The 14,915-nt window shown below is 44.8% G+C and overlaps 1 protein-coding gene across 2 annotated transcripts in view; it reads left to right on the top strand.

Annotated features, from left to right (window-relative positions):
• ADK (adenosine kinase) overlaps nucleotides 1-14,915 on the top strand; it is a 580,063-nt gene that overhangs the window by 35,003 nt on the left and 530,145 nt on the right. Inside the window, exon 1 of one of the 2 annotated variants that reach the window (XM_038744079.1) lies at nucleotides 11,361-11,514. The exons of the other annotated variant lie outside the window; for it this stretch is intronic. Within the exon in view, the coding sequence (XP_038600007.1) occupies nucleotides 11,501-11,514 (14 nt within the window). The 5' untranslated portion in view covers nucleotides 11,361-11,500. Of the gene's footprint in view, nucleotides 1-11,360; nucleotides 11,515-14,915 lie in introns of those variants that run through there. 2 annotated transcript variants of the gene reach the window in all.

Raw genomic sequence — 14,915 nt, forward strand, 5'->3', positions numbered from 1 at the left:
TATATAAGGGAAGCAGCGTGGCTCAATGGAAAGAGCCGGGGCTTGGGAGTCAGTGGTCGTGGGTTCAAATTCCAACGCTGCCAATTGTCAGCTGTGTGATTTTGGGCAAGTCACTTGACTTCTCTGTGCCTCAGCTACCTCTTCTGTAAAATGGGGATGAAGACTGTGAGCCCCACGTGGGACAATCTGATCACTTGTTTCCTCCCCAGTGCTGAGAACAGTGCTTTGCACATGGTAAGCGCTTAACAAATGACATCATTACTGTTATTATTATTATTCCCCGCCACCATCCCCAGGGCTAGCTGCAGGAAGCTCACAAAGTGTTCCTCCCCAGTGCTTAGAACAGTGCTTTGCACATAGTAAGCGCTTAACAAATGACATCATTATTGTTATTATTATTATTCCCCGCCACCATCCCCAGGGCTAGCTGCAGGAAGCTCACAAAGTGTTCCTCCCCAGTGCTTAGAACAGTGCTTTGCACATAGTAAGCGCTTAACAAATGACATCATTATTGTTATTATTATTATTCCCCGCCACCATCCCCAGGGCTAGCTGCAGGAAGCTCACAAAGTGTTCCTCCCCAGTGCTTAGAACAGTGCTTTGCACATAGTAAGCGCTTAAGAAATGACATCATTATTATTATTATTATTATTATTATTCCTCGCCACCATCCCCAGGGTTAGCTGCTGGAAGCTCACAAAGTATTCCTTCCCACAATTTCTTAAGTCCATGTGTCTCCCTGGCTCCTGGATCTTCTCCTCCAGGCCCTACCATAGGCAGACACCAAGATCTGAGATCTGAACAATATTTAATACGTTCTTAATATGGTAACAATTGGAAACATATCCAGTTCAAACAGTCTTTCCCTGGATCTCTCCCTCTCCAGGACCCTCTGTACTTCTCTGTCTGTGCCCTGGTACTGCTCGCCCTCTTGCCCTTCCAGAGCCCCAGTCACTGGACTTGGAACTTTCAAGGATCAATCAATCAATCAATCAATCATATTTATTGAGCCCTTACTGTGTGCAGAGCACTGTACTAAGCACTTGGGAAGTACAAGTTGGCAACATATAGAGATGGTCCCTACCCAACAGTGGGCTCACAGTCTAGATCCTTCCTGAATCTTCCCCACATCTGTCCAAGGTTCAGAGCATGAGCTCTTCCCATGTCCTGCTGTCCCAGGCCAGACTTGGAGTCATTCATTCATCCAGTCGTATTTAGTTCATTAATTCATTCATTCAATCGTGTTTGTTATTATTACTTAATAATAATTTATTATTATTTAATAATAATGGCATTTATAAAGCGCTTACTATGTGCAAAGCACTGTTCTAAGCACTTGGGAGAGTAAAATAGAACAACGAACAGACACATTTCCTACCCACAACAAGCTTTCAGTTTGGAGGAGGGAGACAGACATTAATATATGTAAATAAATTGCAGATACAAACATAAGTGCTGTGCGGTGGGTTGGGGAAGAACAAAGGAAGGAAGTCAAGGAGACACAGAAGGGAGTGGGAGAAGAGGATGGGGCAGGGGGTTAGTCGGAAGGCCTGTTGGAGGACATGTGCCTTCAGTGAGGCTTTGAAGGTGGGGAGAATAATTGTCAGATTTTGGGAGGGAGGGTGTTCCACGCCAGAGGCAGGATTTGGGTGAAGGGTCTGAGGTGAGATGGAGGCACAGTGAGAAGGTTAGCATTAGAGGAGCTAAGTGTGCGGGCTGGTTGTAGGAGTAAATAGCGAGATGAGGTAGGAGAGGGCAAGGTGATTGAGTGCTTTAAAGCCAAAAGTGAGGTGTTTTTTATTTGATGAGGAGGTGGGTGGCCCAAAGTCAAAATCTAGTTGGGTTCAGGCCAGGCTTGAGTGCTCTTCTATTGTCTCTCTAGCCCCCTTCCGCACACCTTACCTCCTCCTGCATGTTTGGTCTGGGAAGGGTAAAAGCTTGGAAGCTGACTTGAGTTAATCTTTCAAAGGATGCTTCTGAGCATGTGAGTTCATTTTGTTTATGCCTAGAAGTCTTGTGGCATGCTAGGACTCAACTCTTATAAACCCTCAGGGGCAACTGAACAACGTGAGGTATGGCCCCTTGGATTAGAATTGCCATGCCCTCAGCCAGGGAATGAGGGTGGGATATAACTCACTTAAGGCTTTTCTCCTAGTGTTAAAACTGATCCTTTCCCACCACCCAAGCCACAAATCCTCTTTCCTAATCTGTGTCATAGAGGTGAGGGCGGTGATAACACTTTGCACTCCCAACTATGCTTAATTGGCACAAACCACTAGTACTATAATGAATTCCTCCGCGGAGGTTCTTGGTCCCGAAGTCTCAGCGCTGAGGCTCATCTGTTGTTGTCAGTGGGAAACTCCCATCAATCAGGGAAGAGAAAATTGTCATCAGTTTTCTTTCCAGGAAACACAGGGTCCACCCTGCCCAGCTCAAATACTGTTACACATTTTAAATCCTCTTTGGAAACAAAAATCCACCAGATTTCACATACTGATTGCTTTCCCTGTTTGAGCCCCTCATTACCAGGGAAAGGTACTATTAGGAATGCACACACACCCAATTAAAAGTCAAATCAAGATAATAGAATTATAGCTAAATCTTTGCCAAAGGTAATTACAGCAAAGAATCTTAATTAACTTTGCACATGCTGAAAGAGCACTAATTCCAACAGGCCCACCAAAAAAAAAAGTGATGCACAAACAGATTGCCTGTTCTTTGAGAGTTAAAATAAGTATCCCAAGAAAAAAGACTTAAGGAACTTCAGAAACATAAGCTCTCCTAAAGATCTCCATTGCTTTTTCCTCACAAAGGTAAATTCAGTCAACTAAATAAAACACACTGTACTGTAAAACCTATAACAGTGTTTCTCAAAGGTTTTTTGTAGTCGCTATTTCAGCCAGCGTATTTTGGGGGACTGACATTGAATGATTGACTGCACCTTTGAAAAATTAGGTTAAGAAAAATGGAGGCCAGTAGGCATATTTTAAGAATTTGACACAAAATATTGATTAGTGACTGATCACATTTTCCATCACCACTAGCAAGACCTCCATTTGAAATTATGCTTGCGCTTCCACATCCTAACTTTTGCCAACCTCTAAAATGTCATAAGGTTCAGCTGCCAAGGGGTTAGGGTACAGCTTCAGTAATGCTTGACAGAACAGCCCTGGGAAGTTCACAGTTTGTTCCTGATAATACTGACTGAATAAACAGGAGTCAAGGTTGGGGTTGTCTAGTTACTGATTTTTCCGTATACTTTTATCTTCTTATTAAAGGCCCTCAATTTCAGCTTGAAAGATGAAGGTGAAAATTCATGAATTGTTGATTGTTGACCAAAGGTTTTATTTGAGTTCATTTTGGCTTGCCATCTAATGGCAGATGATGTTTCTGGATGTGGAGAAAGAAAAATCTTTTTACCTGGAAAATAAATGAATCTTTGCCCTTGACAGTGCAATAATAAAAATGTATGTCATATGCAAACCAGAGAAGAAAGTGACACCAGCCACAGAACATCATCATGGCCTATTCCTTCCTCAGCTTGAAAAGAGAAGTATTAATGATAACAATACTTTGGGCTGTACTGTTAAAAATCATTAAAAAAATAAAATGTCTGCCCTATTTCCAAGTGGAAAGGCATGTCTTATTACTGTTACAATCTCCAAATGTGTTCAGGAAATACTGGGCTGTGTACATACACGATTACTCAAATACTTGTTCTATTTTTCTCTGGGCTGAACACACGTTAGTTTCTTGATAAGAGAAATACGTTTCTCGTTAATCAAGTATTTTTTCCTAGAATGATTAAAACAGGATATTGAAACATTTGGTTTCCAAAGATTATTCCAAGACATAACTTTTTTTAGTGTGGACTGTTTTTTATAATTTAAAAATCTAGAGGGAGGCAAAAAAACCTAATCAAAGTGGACATTTCTCTCTCCATTTCAACCTGTCAGGCAGTTTGACTCAGTTCATATTTCCTGTGGAGGAACAACTAAATATTTCAATTGCCAAGCCAAGCTCACACCAACTGAAACTATTGAGTGGCTGGATCTGCCTGGGGGAGAGTATATTTTAAGCCTGGTCCTAGTGGAAAATTCCTCTCCCAGCTGTAATCTACACTTTAAGTCAACCCAGCACTTGTGGTAAGACACTGTGCAGACAGTGGAGATGTCTTTAAAACCATGTATTTCTAACCCTGCTCCACAACCTAGCCAGGAAACCATGATGCCAACATGTTTGCTCACTTAGAGAGCAGTTTGGGCTTTTTCAGCCTCCACCCTTGATCCTCCACATTGCTGCCTACAGTGCTGTGCTTATAGTCAATGCTTAATAAATACCGCTGATTGATTGCAGCCTACCTCCATTGCTCCAGGGCAGTAGACCTCATTTGAGTGACATTCGATGTTATTTATTGCTTCCAATGTTTAGAACACTGTTTTAAGCACTTGGGAGAGTTCACTAGAGGTAAAGGACACCAGTCATGCCCTTAAGGAGTTTACAGTTTAACCACGGAAACTGCTGATTCAAATATGACCAAGTTTACTCTTTGCCAATTACCTCATCCGAAAGAAAACCGTACACTTTTGCTATTAAGGAACATCTTTAACCTTTTTTTGGCGGAGGTGCGGGTGGCAGGCAGAGGATGGAGTATGTTTTAGACTGTGAGCCCACTGTTGGGTAGGGACTGTCTCTATATGTTGCCAATTTGTACTTCCCAAGCACTTAGTACAGTGCTCTGCACATAGTAAGCGCTCAATAAATATGATTGATGATGATGAGGATGATGTTGTAACTTTATCCTTTCCGACACGATGATAGGCTTTAAACCTTAGGGTTTTGACAATGGGCATCATTCTGGGCACTTGTTAGGGTAAAAGATAACCATGTCTAAATACCCTTCGAGGAAACTTTAAACTTGGAACCTTAGAAGCTGTGCTTTAGGGTTAAGGAACTCAAATTGGACAACAACATGCCACCCTGCTTCTTGCAGCCCAGGAGCCTCACGTATTTGGTTCCACGTTGTCATTGGCTATTATTTAAAAAAATAATGTATATTCCCTAACTAGTTGGAGGATCTTATTTATTATGGAGTTTTTAGACAATTTATTTTGCACTGGGCTTTGCAAAAATTCAAGGCAACAAAATTAGTATTTTCACATTTCCAATTGCCATTATCCTTACCCGTCTTCTTGAAAAAGTCATCAGATCAAGTCAAGTTCCAATCACCTTAATTTTAATAACTCAGGCATTGTTTCTAGATTAGTTTGTTTCCTCAGTATTTATTTTCCCTCAAGACATTAGAACCCTGGTATCCTGTTTTGTATTCTAATCAGTTCACAATCATTTTAGCTCCTCACCTGTAGTATCTAGGCCCTCTGGGAACTGGTTTTACTGCCTCTAAATAGTAACCTCGTTGTGGGTAGGGAATGTGTCTGTTATATGTACTGTTGTTATTTTATTTTATTTTATTTTGTTAGTATGTTTGGTTTTGTTCTCTTTCTCCCCCTTTTAGACTATGAGCCCACTGTTGGGTAGGGACTGTCTCTATATGTTGCCAATTTGTACTTCCCAAGCGCTTAGTACAGTGCTCTGCACATAGTAAGTGCTGAATAAATACGATTGATGATGATGACGCACGCTTCCCAGCACTTAGTTCAGTGCTCTGCACACAGTAAGTGCTCATTCATTCAATCATATTTATTGAGCGCTTACTGTGTGCAGAGCACTGTACTAAGCGCTTGGGAAGTACAAGTTGGCAACATATAGAGACGGTCCCTATCCAACAGCGGGCTCACAGTCTAGAAGCTCAATAAATAGGATTGATTGTGAGCCTGTGAGGGACAGGGGCCTTAATCCCCACCTGTGTATTTTCTCCCAGAGCTTAGCACAGTGTTTTGCACACAATAAGCACTTAATTCTGTTACTGTTTATTCTATTTGTGCAAGCCCCAGATTTTCAGGGTTCAGTCTAATCTGCCCACAATCAATCAATCAATTGTATTTATTGAGCACTTATTGTGTGCAGAGCACTGTACTAAATGCTTGGGAAGTACAAGTTGGCAACAGATAGAGACAGTCCCTACCCAACAGTGGGCTCACATCACAGTCAAAAAGGGGGAGACAGAGAACAAAACCAAACATACTAACAAAATAAAATAAATAGAATAGATATGTACAAGTAAAATAAATAAATAAATAGAATAAGAAATATATACAAACATATATACAGGTGCTGTGGGGAAGGGAAGGAGGTAAGATGGGGGGATGGAGAGGGGGACGAGGGGGAGAGGAAGGAAGGGGCTCAGTCTGGGAAGGCCTCCTGGAGGAGGTGAGCTCTCAGTAGGGCCTTGAAGGGAGGAAGAGAGACCCACAGACCGTTCCCTCTCCTAGTGGAAGGAACACAGGCCTGGGAGTCGGAGACCCTGTGTCCTAATCCCACCTTCACCATTTCCCTCCAGCGTGACCTTGGACAAGTCACTTCACTTAGAAAAGCAGCGTGGCTTAGTGGAAAGAGCACGGGCTTGGGAGTCAGAGGTCGAGGGTTCTAATCCCGGCTCTGCCCCTGATCAGCTGTGTGACTTTGGGCAAGTCACTTCTCTGTGCCTCAGTTACCTCATCTGTAAAATGGGGATTAATAATAATAATAATAATGGCATTTATTAAGCACTTACTATGGGCAAAGCACTGTTCTAAGCGCTGGGGGGGTTAGAAGGTGATCAGGTTGTCCCACAGGGGGCTCACAGACTTAATCCGCATATTACGGATGAGGTAACAGGCTCAGAGAAGTGAAGTGACTTGCCCAAAGTCACACAGCTGACAACTGGTAGAGCTGGGATTTGAACCCATGACTTCTGACTCCAAAGCCATGCTGCTTCTCAGCTTCTCTTTAGCCTGTGAGCTCCACGTGGGACAACCTGATTACCCTGTATCTACCCCAGCTCTTAGAATAGTGCATGGCACATAGTAAGCGCTTAACAAATACCATCACCACCACCACTTAACTTCTCTGTGCCTCAGTTCCCTCATCAGCAAAATGGTGATCCTAGAGCTGCTCTCCTCTTTAGACTGTGAGCCCCCCCAACCCTTGGGGCCTGATTATCTTCATTCATTCAATGGTATTTATTGAACGCTTACTGTGTGCAGAGCACTGTACTAAGCGCTTGGGAAGTACAAGTTGGCAACATATAGAGATGGTCTCTACCCAACAGTGGGCTCACAGTCTGGAAGGATCTATTATCTTGGATCTACTCAGTACTTGGCACCTAATATAGCACAGTTAATATCACTCAGGATGGGTCATCCCACTGTAAAAAGAAATTTAAATTAAAAGGCAATAATCAGGCTGGGAGAGACCAGGGACCCCCCCACACTGCCTGGGGGCGAGAGGGTGGCTGAGGAGCAGCGTGGCTCAGTGGAAAGAGCACTGGCTTTGGAGTCAGAGGTCATGGGTTCAAATCCCGACTCCGCCAATTGTCAGCTGTGTGACTTTGGGCAAGTCACTTAACTTCTCTGAGCCTCAGTTCTCTCATCTGTAAAATGGGGATTAAGCCTCTGAGCCCCCCATGGGACAACCTGATCACCTTGTAACCTCCCCAGCGCTTAGAACAGTGCTTTGCCCATAGTAAGCCCTTAATCAATCAATTAATCGTATTTATTGAGAGCTTACTGTGTGCAGAGCACTGTACTAAGCGCTTGGGAAGTACAAGTTGGCGACATATAGAGACGATCCCTACCCAACAGTGGGCTCACTGTCTAGAAGTCTAATAAATGCCATCGTTATTATTATTACGACCTTTCAAAGCTGTGAAGGACGAAGCCTGCTCGTTTCTCCCCGTGGTTGTGTCAGGTCGGACCCTTTCGAGCGTCCCAAATAGTTAAGTAGCCGAGGGCAGGATGGTTGCCCTCCAGGTCGCCAGCTGCGTCAGACTGCCCTTCGCCACCGTCGGTGGGTAGCTGCCAAAACGAGGAGTGCCAGTCAATCAATCGTATTTATTGAGCACTTACTGTGTGCAGAGCACTGTACTAAGCGCTTGGGAAGTACAAGTTGGCAACATATAGAGACGGTCCCTACCCAACAGTGGGCTCACAGTCTAGAAGGGGGAGACAGAGACTCAATCAATCAATCGTATTTATTGAGCGCTTACTCTCCAGCGCTTAGAACAGTGCTTTGCCCATAGTAAGCGCTTAATAAATAAATCAATCGTATTTATTGAGCGCTTACTGTGTGCAGAGCACTGTACTAAGCGTTTGGGAAGTACAAGTTGGCAACATATAGAGATGGTCCCTACCCAACAGTGGGCTCACAGTCTAGAAGGGGGAGACAGAGAATCAATCAATCAATCAATCAATCGTATTTATTGAGCGCTTACTGTGTGCAGAGCACTGTACTAAGAGCTTGGGAAGTACAAGTTGGCAACATATAGAGATGGTCCCTACCCAACAGTGGGGGGCTCACAATCTAGAAGGGGGAGACAGAGAATCAATCAATCATATTTATTGAGCGCTTACTGTGTGCAGAGCACTGTAGTAAGCACTTGGGAAGTACAAGTTGGCAACATATAGAGACGGTCCCTACCCAACAGTGGGCTCACAGTCTAGAAGGGGGAGACAGAGAACAAAACCAAACATATTAACAAAATAAATAGAATAGATATGTACAAAGAATAGATATGTACAAGTAAAATAAATACATAAATAGAGTAATAAAATGTACAAACATATATACATATATACAGGTGCTGTGGGGAAGGGAAGCAGCGTGGCTCAGTGGAAAGAGCCCGGGCTTTGGAGTCAGAGGTCATGGGTTCAAATCCCAGCTCCGCCACTCGTCAGCTATGTGACTTTGGGCAAGTCACTTCACTTCTCTGAGCCTCAGTTCCCTCATCTGCAAAATGGGGATGAAGGCTGTGACACCCACGTGGGACAACCTGATCACCTTGTAACCTCCCCAGCGCTTAGAACAGTGCCTTGCACATAGTAAGTGCTTAATTAATGCCATTATTATTATTATTATTATTATTACTAAGCACTTGGGAAGTACAAGTTGGCAACATATAGAGATGGTCCCTACCCAACAGTGGGCTCACAATCTAGAAGGGGGAGACAGAGAATCAATCAATCATATTTATTGAGCGCTTACTGTGTGCAGAGCACTGTAGTAAGTGCTTGGGAAGTACAAGTTGGCAACATATAGGGACGGTCCCTACCCAATAGTGGGCTCACAGTCTAGAAGGGGGAGACAGAGAACAAAACAAAACAAAACATATTAACAAAATAAATAATGACTTTTATTAAGCGCTTACTATGTGCAAAGCACTAAGTGCTGGGGAGGTTACAAGGTGATCAGGTTATCCCACATGGAGCTCACAGTTTTAATCCCCATTTTACAGATGAGTTAACTTCACAGAGAAGTGAATGGACTTGCCCAAAGTCACATAGCTGACAATTGGCAGAGCGGGGATTTGAACCCATGACCTCTGACTCCAAAGCCCGGGCTCTTTCCACTGACCCACCAAATAGAATCAATCAATCAATCAGTCATATTTATTGAGCGTTTACTGTGTGCAGAGCACTGTACTAAGCGCTTGGGAAGTACAAGTTGGCAACATATAGAGACAGTCCCTACCCAACAGTGGGCTCACAGTCTAAAAGGGGGGAGACAGAGAACAAAACCAAACATACTAACAAAATAAAATAAATAGAATAGATATGTACAAGTAAAATAAATAAATAAATAGAATAATAAATCTGTACAAACATCTATACAGGTGCTGTGGGGAAGGGAAGGAGGTAAGATGGGGGGATGGAGAGGGGGACGAGATATGTACAAAGACATAGATGTGTACAAAGAATAGATATGTACAAGTAAAATAAATAGAGTAATATGTACAAACATATATACATATATACAGGTGCTGTGGGGAAGGGAAGGAGGTAAGATGGGGGGATGGAGAGGGGGATGAGATATGTACAAAGACATAGATATGTACAAAGAATAGATATGTACAAGTAAAATAGAGTAATATGTACATAATATGTACATATAATATACATACATATATACAGGTGCTGTGGGGAAGGGAAGGAGGTAAGATGGGGGGAATGGAGAGGGGGACGAGATATGTACAAAGACATAGATATGTACAAGTAAAATAAATAAATAGAGTAATATGTACATATAATATACATACATATGTGCATAATGTGTACATATGTACATATGTAATATCTACATATATACAGGTGCTGTGGGGAAGGGAAGGAGGTAAGATGGGGGAATGGAGAGGGGGACGAGATGTACAAAGACATAGATATATACAAGTAAAATAAATAGAGTAATGTGTACATAATATGTACATATAATATAATATACATACGTACATAATACGTACATATGTACATATGTAATATATACATATATACAGGTGCTGTGGCGAAGGGAAGGAGGTAAGATGGGGGGAATGGAGAGGGGGACGAGATACGTACAAAGACATAGATATGTACAAGTAAAATAAATAAATAAGTAGAGTAATATGTACATAATATGTACACATAATATAATATACATACATATGTACATAATATGTGCATATGTAATATATACATATATACAGGTGATGTGGGGAATGGAAGGAGGTATGATGGGGGAATGGAGAGGGGGACGACATGTACAAAGACATAGATATGTACAAGTAAAATAAATAGAGTAATATGTACATAATATGTACATATAATATAATATACATACATATGTACATAATATGTACATATGTAATATATACATATATACAGGTGCTGTGGGGAAGGGAAGGAGGTAAGATGGGGGAATGGAGAGGGGGACGAGATATGTACAAAGACATAGACATGTACAGTAAAATAAATAAATAGAGTAATATGTACATATAATATAATATACATACATATGCATGTAATATATACATATATACAGGTGCTGTGGGGAAGGGAAGGAGGTAAGGCGAGGGGGAGAGGAAGGAGGGAGCAGTCGCCCGAGGGGAGGGCGAGAGGACGACCATGTGACAAAAATACAACTATATAACTATTTATAATATAAATATAACTTTTTTTTTAAAAAAAAAACAGGGTTAAGGGGCGGCCGGGGTGGCCATCTTTGGGGCCGTCGGGCCTGGTGTGAGGGGAGGCCTCTCCCCTCGTCCAAGATGGCCGCCGGCCCGCCGGAGTCTCCCTGCCGGCCGAGGCGCGAGGCGGGCCCGCCCACTCCGGGCCGCAGCCAATCAGCGCGCGGGGCGGGGCCGGGGCTGCCCTGGTCTCGTGGCTGTGTGTGAGAGCGTGTGTGTGTGTGTGAGTGTGGGTGAGCGCGCGCGCGCGCGAGCGCTGCCCGGCGGAGCGAGGCTGAGCCGGAGCGCGGGGCTGCTGCTGCTGCTGCAACTGCAACACTGTGCTGCAACACTGTGCTGCACTGCCTGCACCCGCCTTTTGGTGCTTTGCATGCTACCTGGCCGTGCCCAGCAGGGGAAGCCATGCCAGCCCTAAGGTACTTGTACATATCCATCCTATTTATTTTATTTTGGGAGTGTGTTTGGTTTTGTTCTCTTGTCTCCCCCTTTTAGACTGCGAGCCCACTGCTGGGTAGGGACTGTCTCTAGATCATCATCATCATCAATCGTATTTATTGAGCGCTTACTGTGTGCAGAGCACTGTACTAAGCGCTTGGGAAGTACAAGTTGGCAACATATAGAGACGGTCCCTACCCAACAGTGGGCTCGATGTTGCCAATTTGTACTTCCCAAGCGCTCAGTACAGTGCTCTGCACATAGTAAGCGCTCAATAAGTACGATTGATGATGATGATGATGATGATGGGTGCCCCTTCTAGACTGGGAGCCCGTTGTTGGGTAGGGACCGGCCCTATATGCTGCCAACTTGCAACAATCACGATGGCATTTATTAAGCGCGCACCACGTGCAAAAGTGGGGAGGTTACAAGGGGATCAGGTTGTCCCCCCGGGGGCTCACAGGCTTCATCTTCTAGACTGTGAGCCCACTGTTGGGTAGGGACTGTCTCTATATGTTGCCAACTTGTACTTCCCAAGCGCTTAGTACAGTGCTCTGCACACAGTAAGCACTCAGTAAATACGATTGATTGATCAGGTTGTCCCCCGGGGGGCTCACAGGCTTCATCTTCTAGACTGTGAGCCCACTGATGGGTAGGGGACCGTCTCTATATGTTGCCAACTTGTACTTCCCAAGCGCTTAGTACAGTGCTCTGCACACAGTAAGCACTCAGTAAATACGATTGATTGATCAGGTGGTCCCCCGGGGGGCCCACAGGCTTCATCTTCTAGACTGTGAGCCCACTGTTGGGTAGGGACTGTCTCTATATGTTGCCAACTTGTACTTCCCAAGCGCTTAGTACAGTGCTCTGCACACAGTAAGCGCTCAATAAATACAATTGATTGATTAGGTTGTCCCCCGGGGGGCTCACAGTCTTCATCTTCTAGACTGTGAGCCCACTGTTGGGTAGGGACTGTCTCTATATGTTGCCAACTTGTACTTCCCAAGTGCTTAGTACAGTGCTCTGCACACAGTAAGCGCTCAATAAATACGATTGATTGATTGATCAGGTTGTCCCCCGGGGGGCTCACAGGCTTCATCTTATAGACTGGGAGCCCACTGTTGGCTAGGGGACTGTCTCTATATGTTGCCAACTTGGACTTCCCAAGCGCTTAGTCCAGTGCTGTGCACACAGTAAGCGCTCAATAAATATGATTGATTGATTGATTGATCAGGTTGTCCCCCGGGGGGCTCACAGTCTTCATCTTCTAGACTGTGAGCCCACTGTTGGGTAGGGGACTGTCTCTATATGTTGCCAACTTGTACTTCCCAAGCGCTTAGTACAGTGCTCTGCACACAGTAAGCGCTCAATAAATACAATTGAATGAATGAGTGAATGCTCTGCACACAGTAAGCACTCAATAAATACGATTGATTGATTGATTAATCCCCATTTTACAGATGAGGCAACTGAGGCCCAGAGAAGTGAAGAAGTGACTTGCCCAAAGTCACCCAGCTGGCAGTTGGCGGAGCCGGGATTTGAACCCATGACCTCTGACTCCAAAGCCCGGGCTCTTTCCACTGAGCCACGCTGCTTCTCTACCCAAGGGCTTAGTACAGTGCCCTGCACACAGTCAGCGCTCAGTAAGTAGGATTGAATGAATGAGAGCTCTAGGAGTCATCTAGAGAAGCAACGTGGCCCATGGAGAGACAGGTGTTGAGTAGGGACCGTCTCTATATGTTGCCAACTTGTACTACCCAAGCGCTTAGTACAGTGCCCTGCACACAGTCAGCGCTCAGTAAATAGGATTGAATGAATGAGAGCTCTAGGAGCCATCTCCTAGAGAAGCAGCGTGGCCCAGGGAGGGACCGCTGTTGGGTAGGGACTGTCTCTATATGTTGCCAACTTGTACTTCCCAAGCGCTTAGTACAGTGTTCTGCACACAGTAAGCGCTCAATAAGTACGATTGGATGAAAAGCAGCGTGGCCCAAGGGAGGGACCGGCTCTATCTGTTGCCAACTTGTACTTCCCAAGCGCTTAGTACAGTGTTCTGCACACAGTCAGCGCTCAGTAAATACGATTGAATGAAAAGCAGCGGGGCCCAAGGGAGGGACTGGTTCTATCTGTTGCCGACTTGTCCTTCCCAAGCGCCTAGTCCAGTGCTCTGCACACAGACAGCGCTCAATAAATACGATTGAATGAATGAAGAGCACGGGCTTGGGGGTCAGAGGTTATGGGTTCTAATCCTGGCTCCGCCATTTGTCTGCTGTGTGACCTTGGGCAAGTCGCTTCACTTCTCTGGGCCTCAGTTCCTTCATCAGGAAAGTGGGGATGAAGACTGTGAGCCCGTTGTTGGGTAGAGACCGTCCCTATATGTTGCCAACTTGTACTACCCAAGCGCTTAGTACAGTGCTCTGCACACAGTCAGCGCTCAGTAAATACGATTGAATGAATGAGAGGTCTAGGAGCCATCTCCTAGAGAAGCAGCGTGGCCCAGGGAGGGACCGCTGTTGGGTAGGGACTGTCTCTATATGTTGCCAACTTTTACTTCCCAAGCGCTTAGTACAGTGCTCTGCACACAGTAAGTGCTCAATAAGTACGATTGGATGAAAAGCAGCGTGGCCCAAAGGAGGGACGGGCTCTATCTGTTGCCGACTTGTCCTTCCCAAGTGCTTACTCCAGTGCTCTGCACACAGCGCCCAATAAATATGATTGAATGAATGAATGAAGAGCACGGGTTTGGGAGTCAGAGGTTATGGGTTCTAATCCCAGCCCCGCCATTTGTCTGCTGTGTGACCTTGGAGAAGTCACTTCACTTCTCTGGGCCTCAGTGCCTTCACCTGGAAAGTGGGGGTGAAGACGTGAGGCCGTTGTTGGGTAGGGACAGTCCCTATATGTTGCCAACTTGTACTCCCCAAGCGCTTAGTACAGTGCTCTGCACACAGCGCTCAGTAAATACGATTGAATGAATGAGAGCTCTAGGAGACATCTCCTAGAGAAGCAGTGTGGCCCAGGGGAGGGACCGGCCCTATCTGTTGCTGACTTGTCCTTCCCAAGCGCTCAGTCCAGTGCTCTGCACACAGTCAGTGCTCAATAAATACGATTGAATGAATGAAGAGCACGGGCTTGGGAGTCAGAGGTTATGGGTTCTAATCCCGGCCCCGCCATTTGTCTGCTGTGTGACCTTGGGCAAGTCGCTTCACTTCTCTGGGCCTCAGTTCCTTCCTTCATTCATTCAATCGTATTTATTGAGCGCTTACTGTGTGTAGAGCACTGTACTAAGCGCTTGGGAAGTACAAGTTGGCAACATATAGAGATGGTCCCTACCCAGCAGCGGGCTCACAGTCTAGAAGCGGGAGGGGGAAGGATGAAGTTCCTTCAT

The sequence above is a fragment of the Tachyglossus aculeatus genome, chromosome 3 (genome assembly GCF_015852505.1).
Source record: "Tachyglossus aculeatus isolate mTacAcu1 chromosome 3, mTacAcu1.pri, whole genome shotgun sequence".
Lineage (NCBI taxonomy): Eukaryota > Metazoa > Chordata > Mammalia > Monotremata > Tachyglossidae > Tachyglossus > Tachyglossus aculeatus.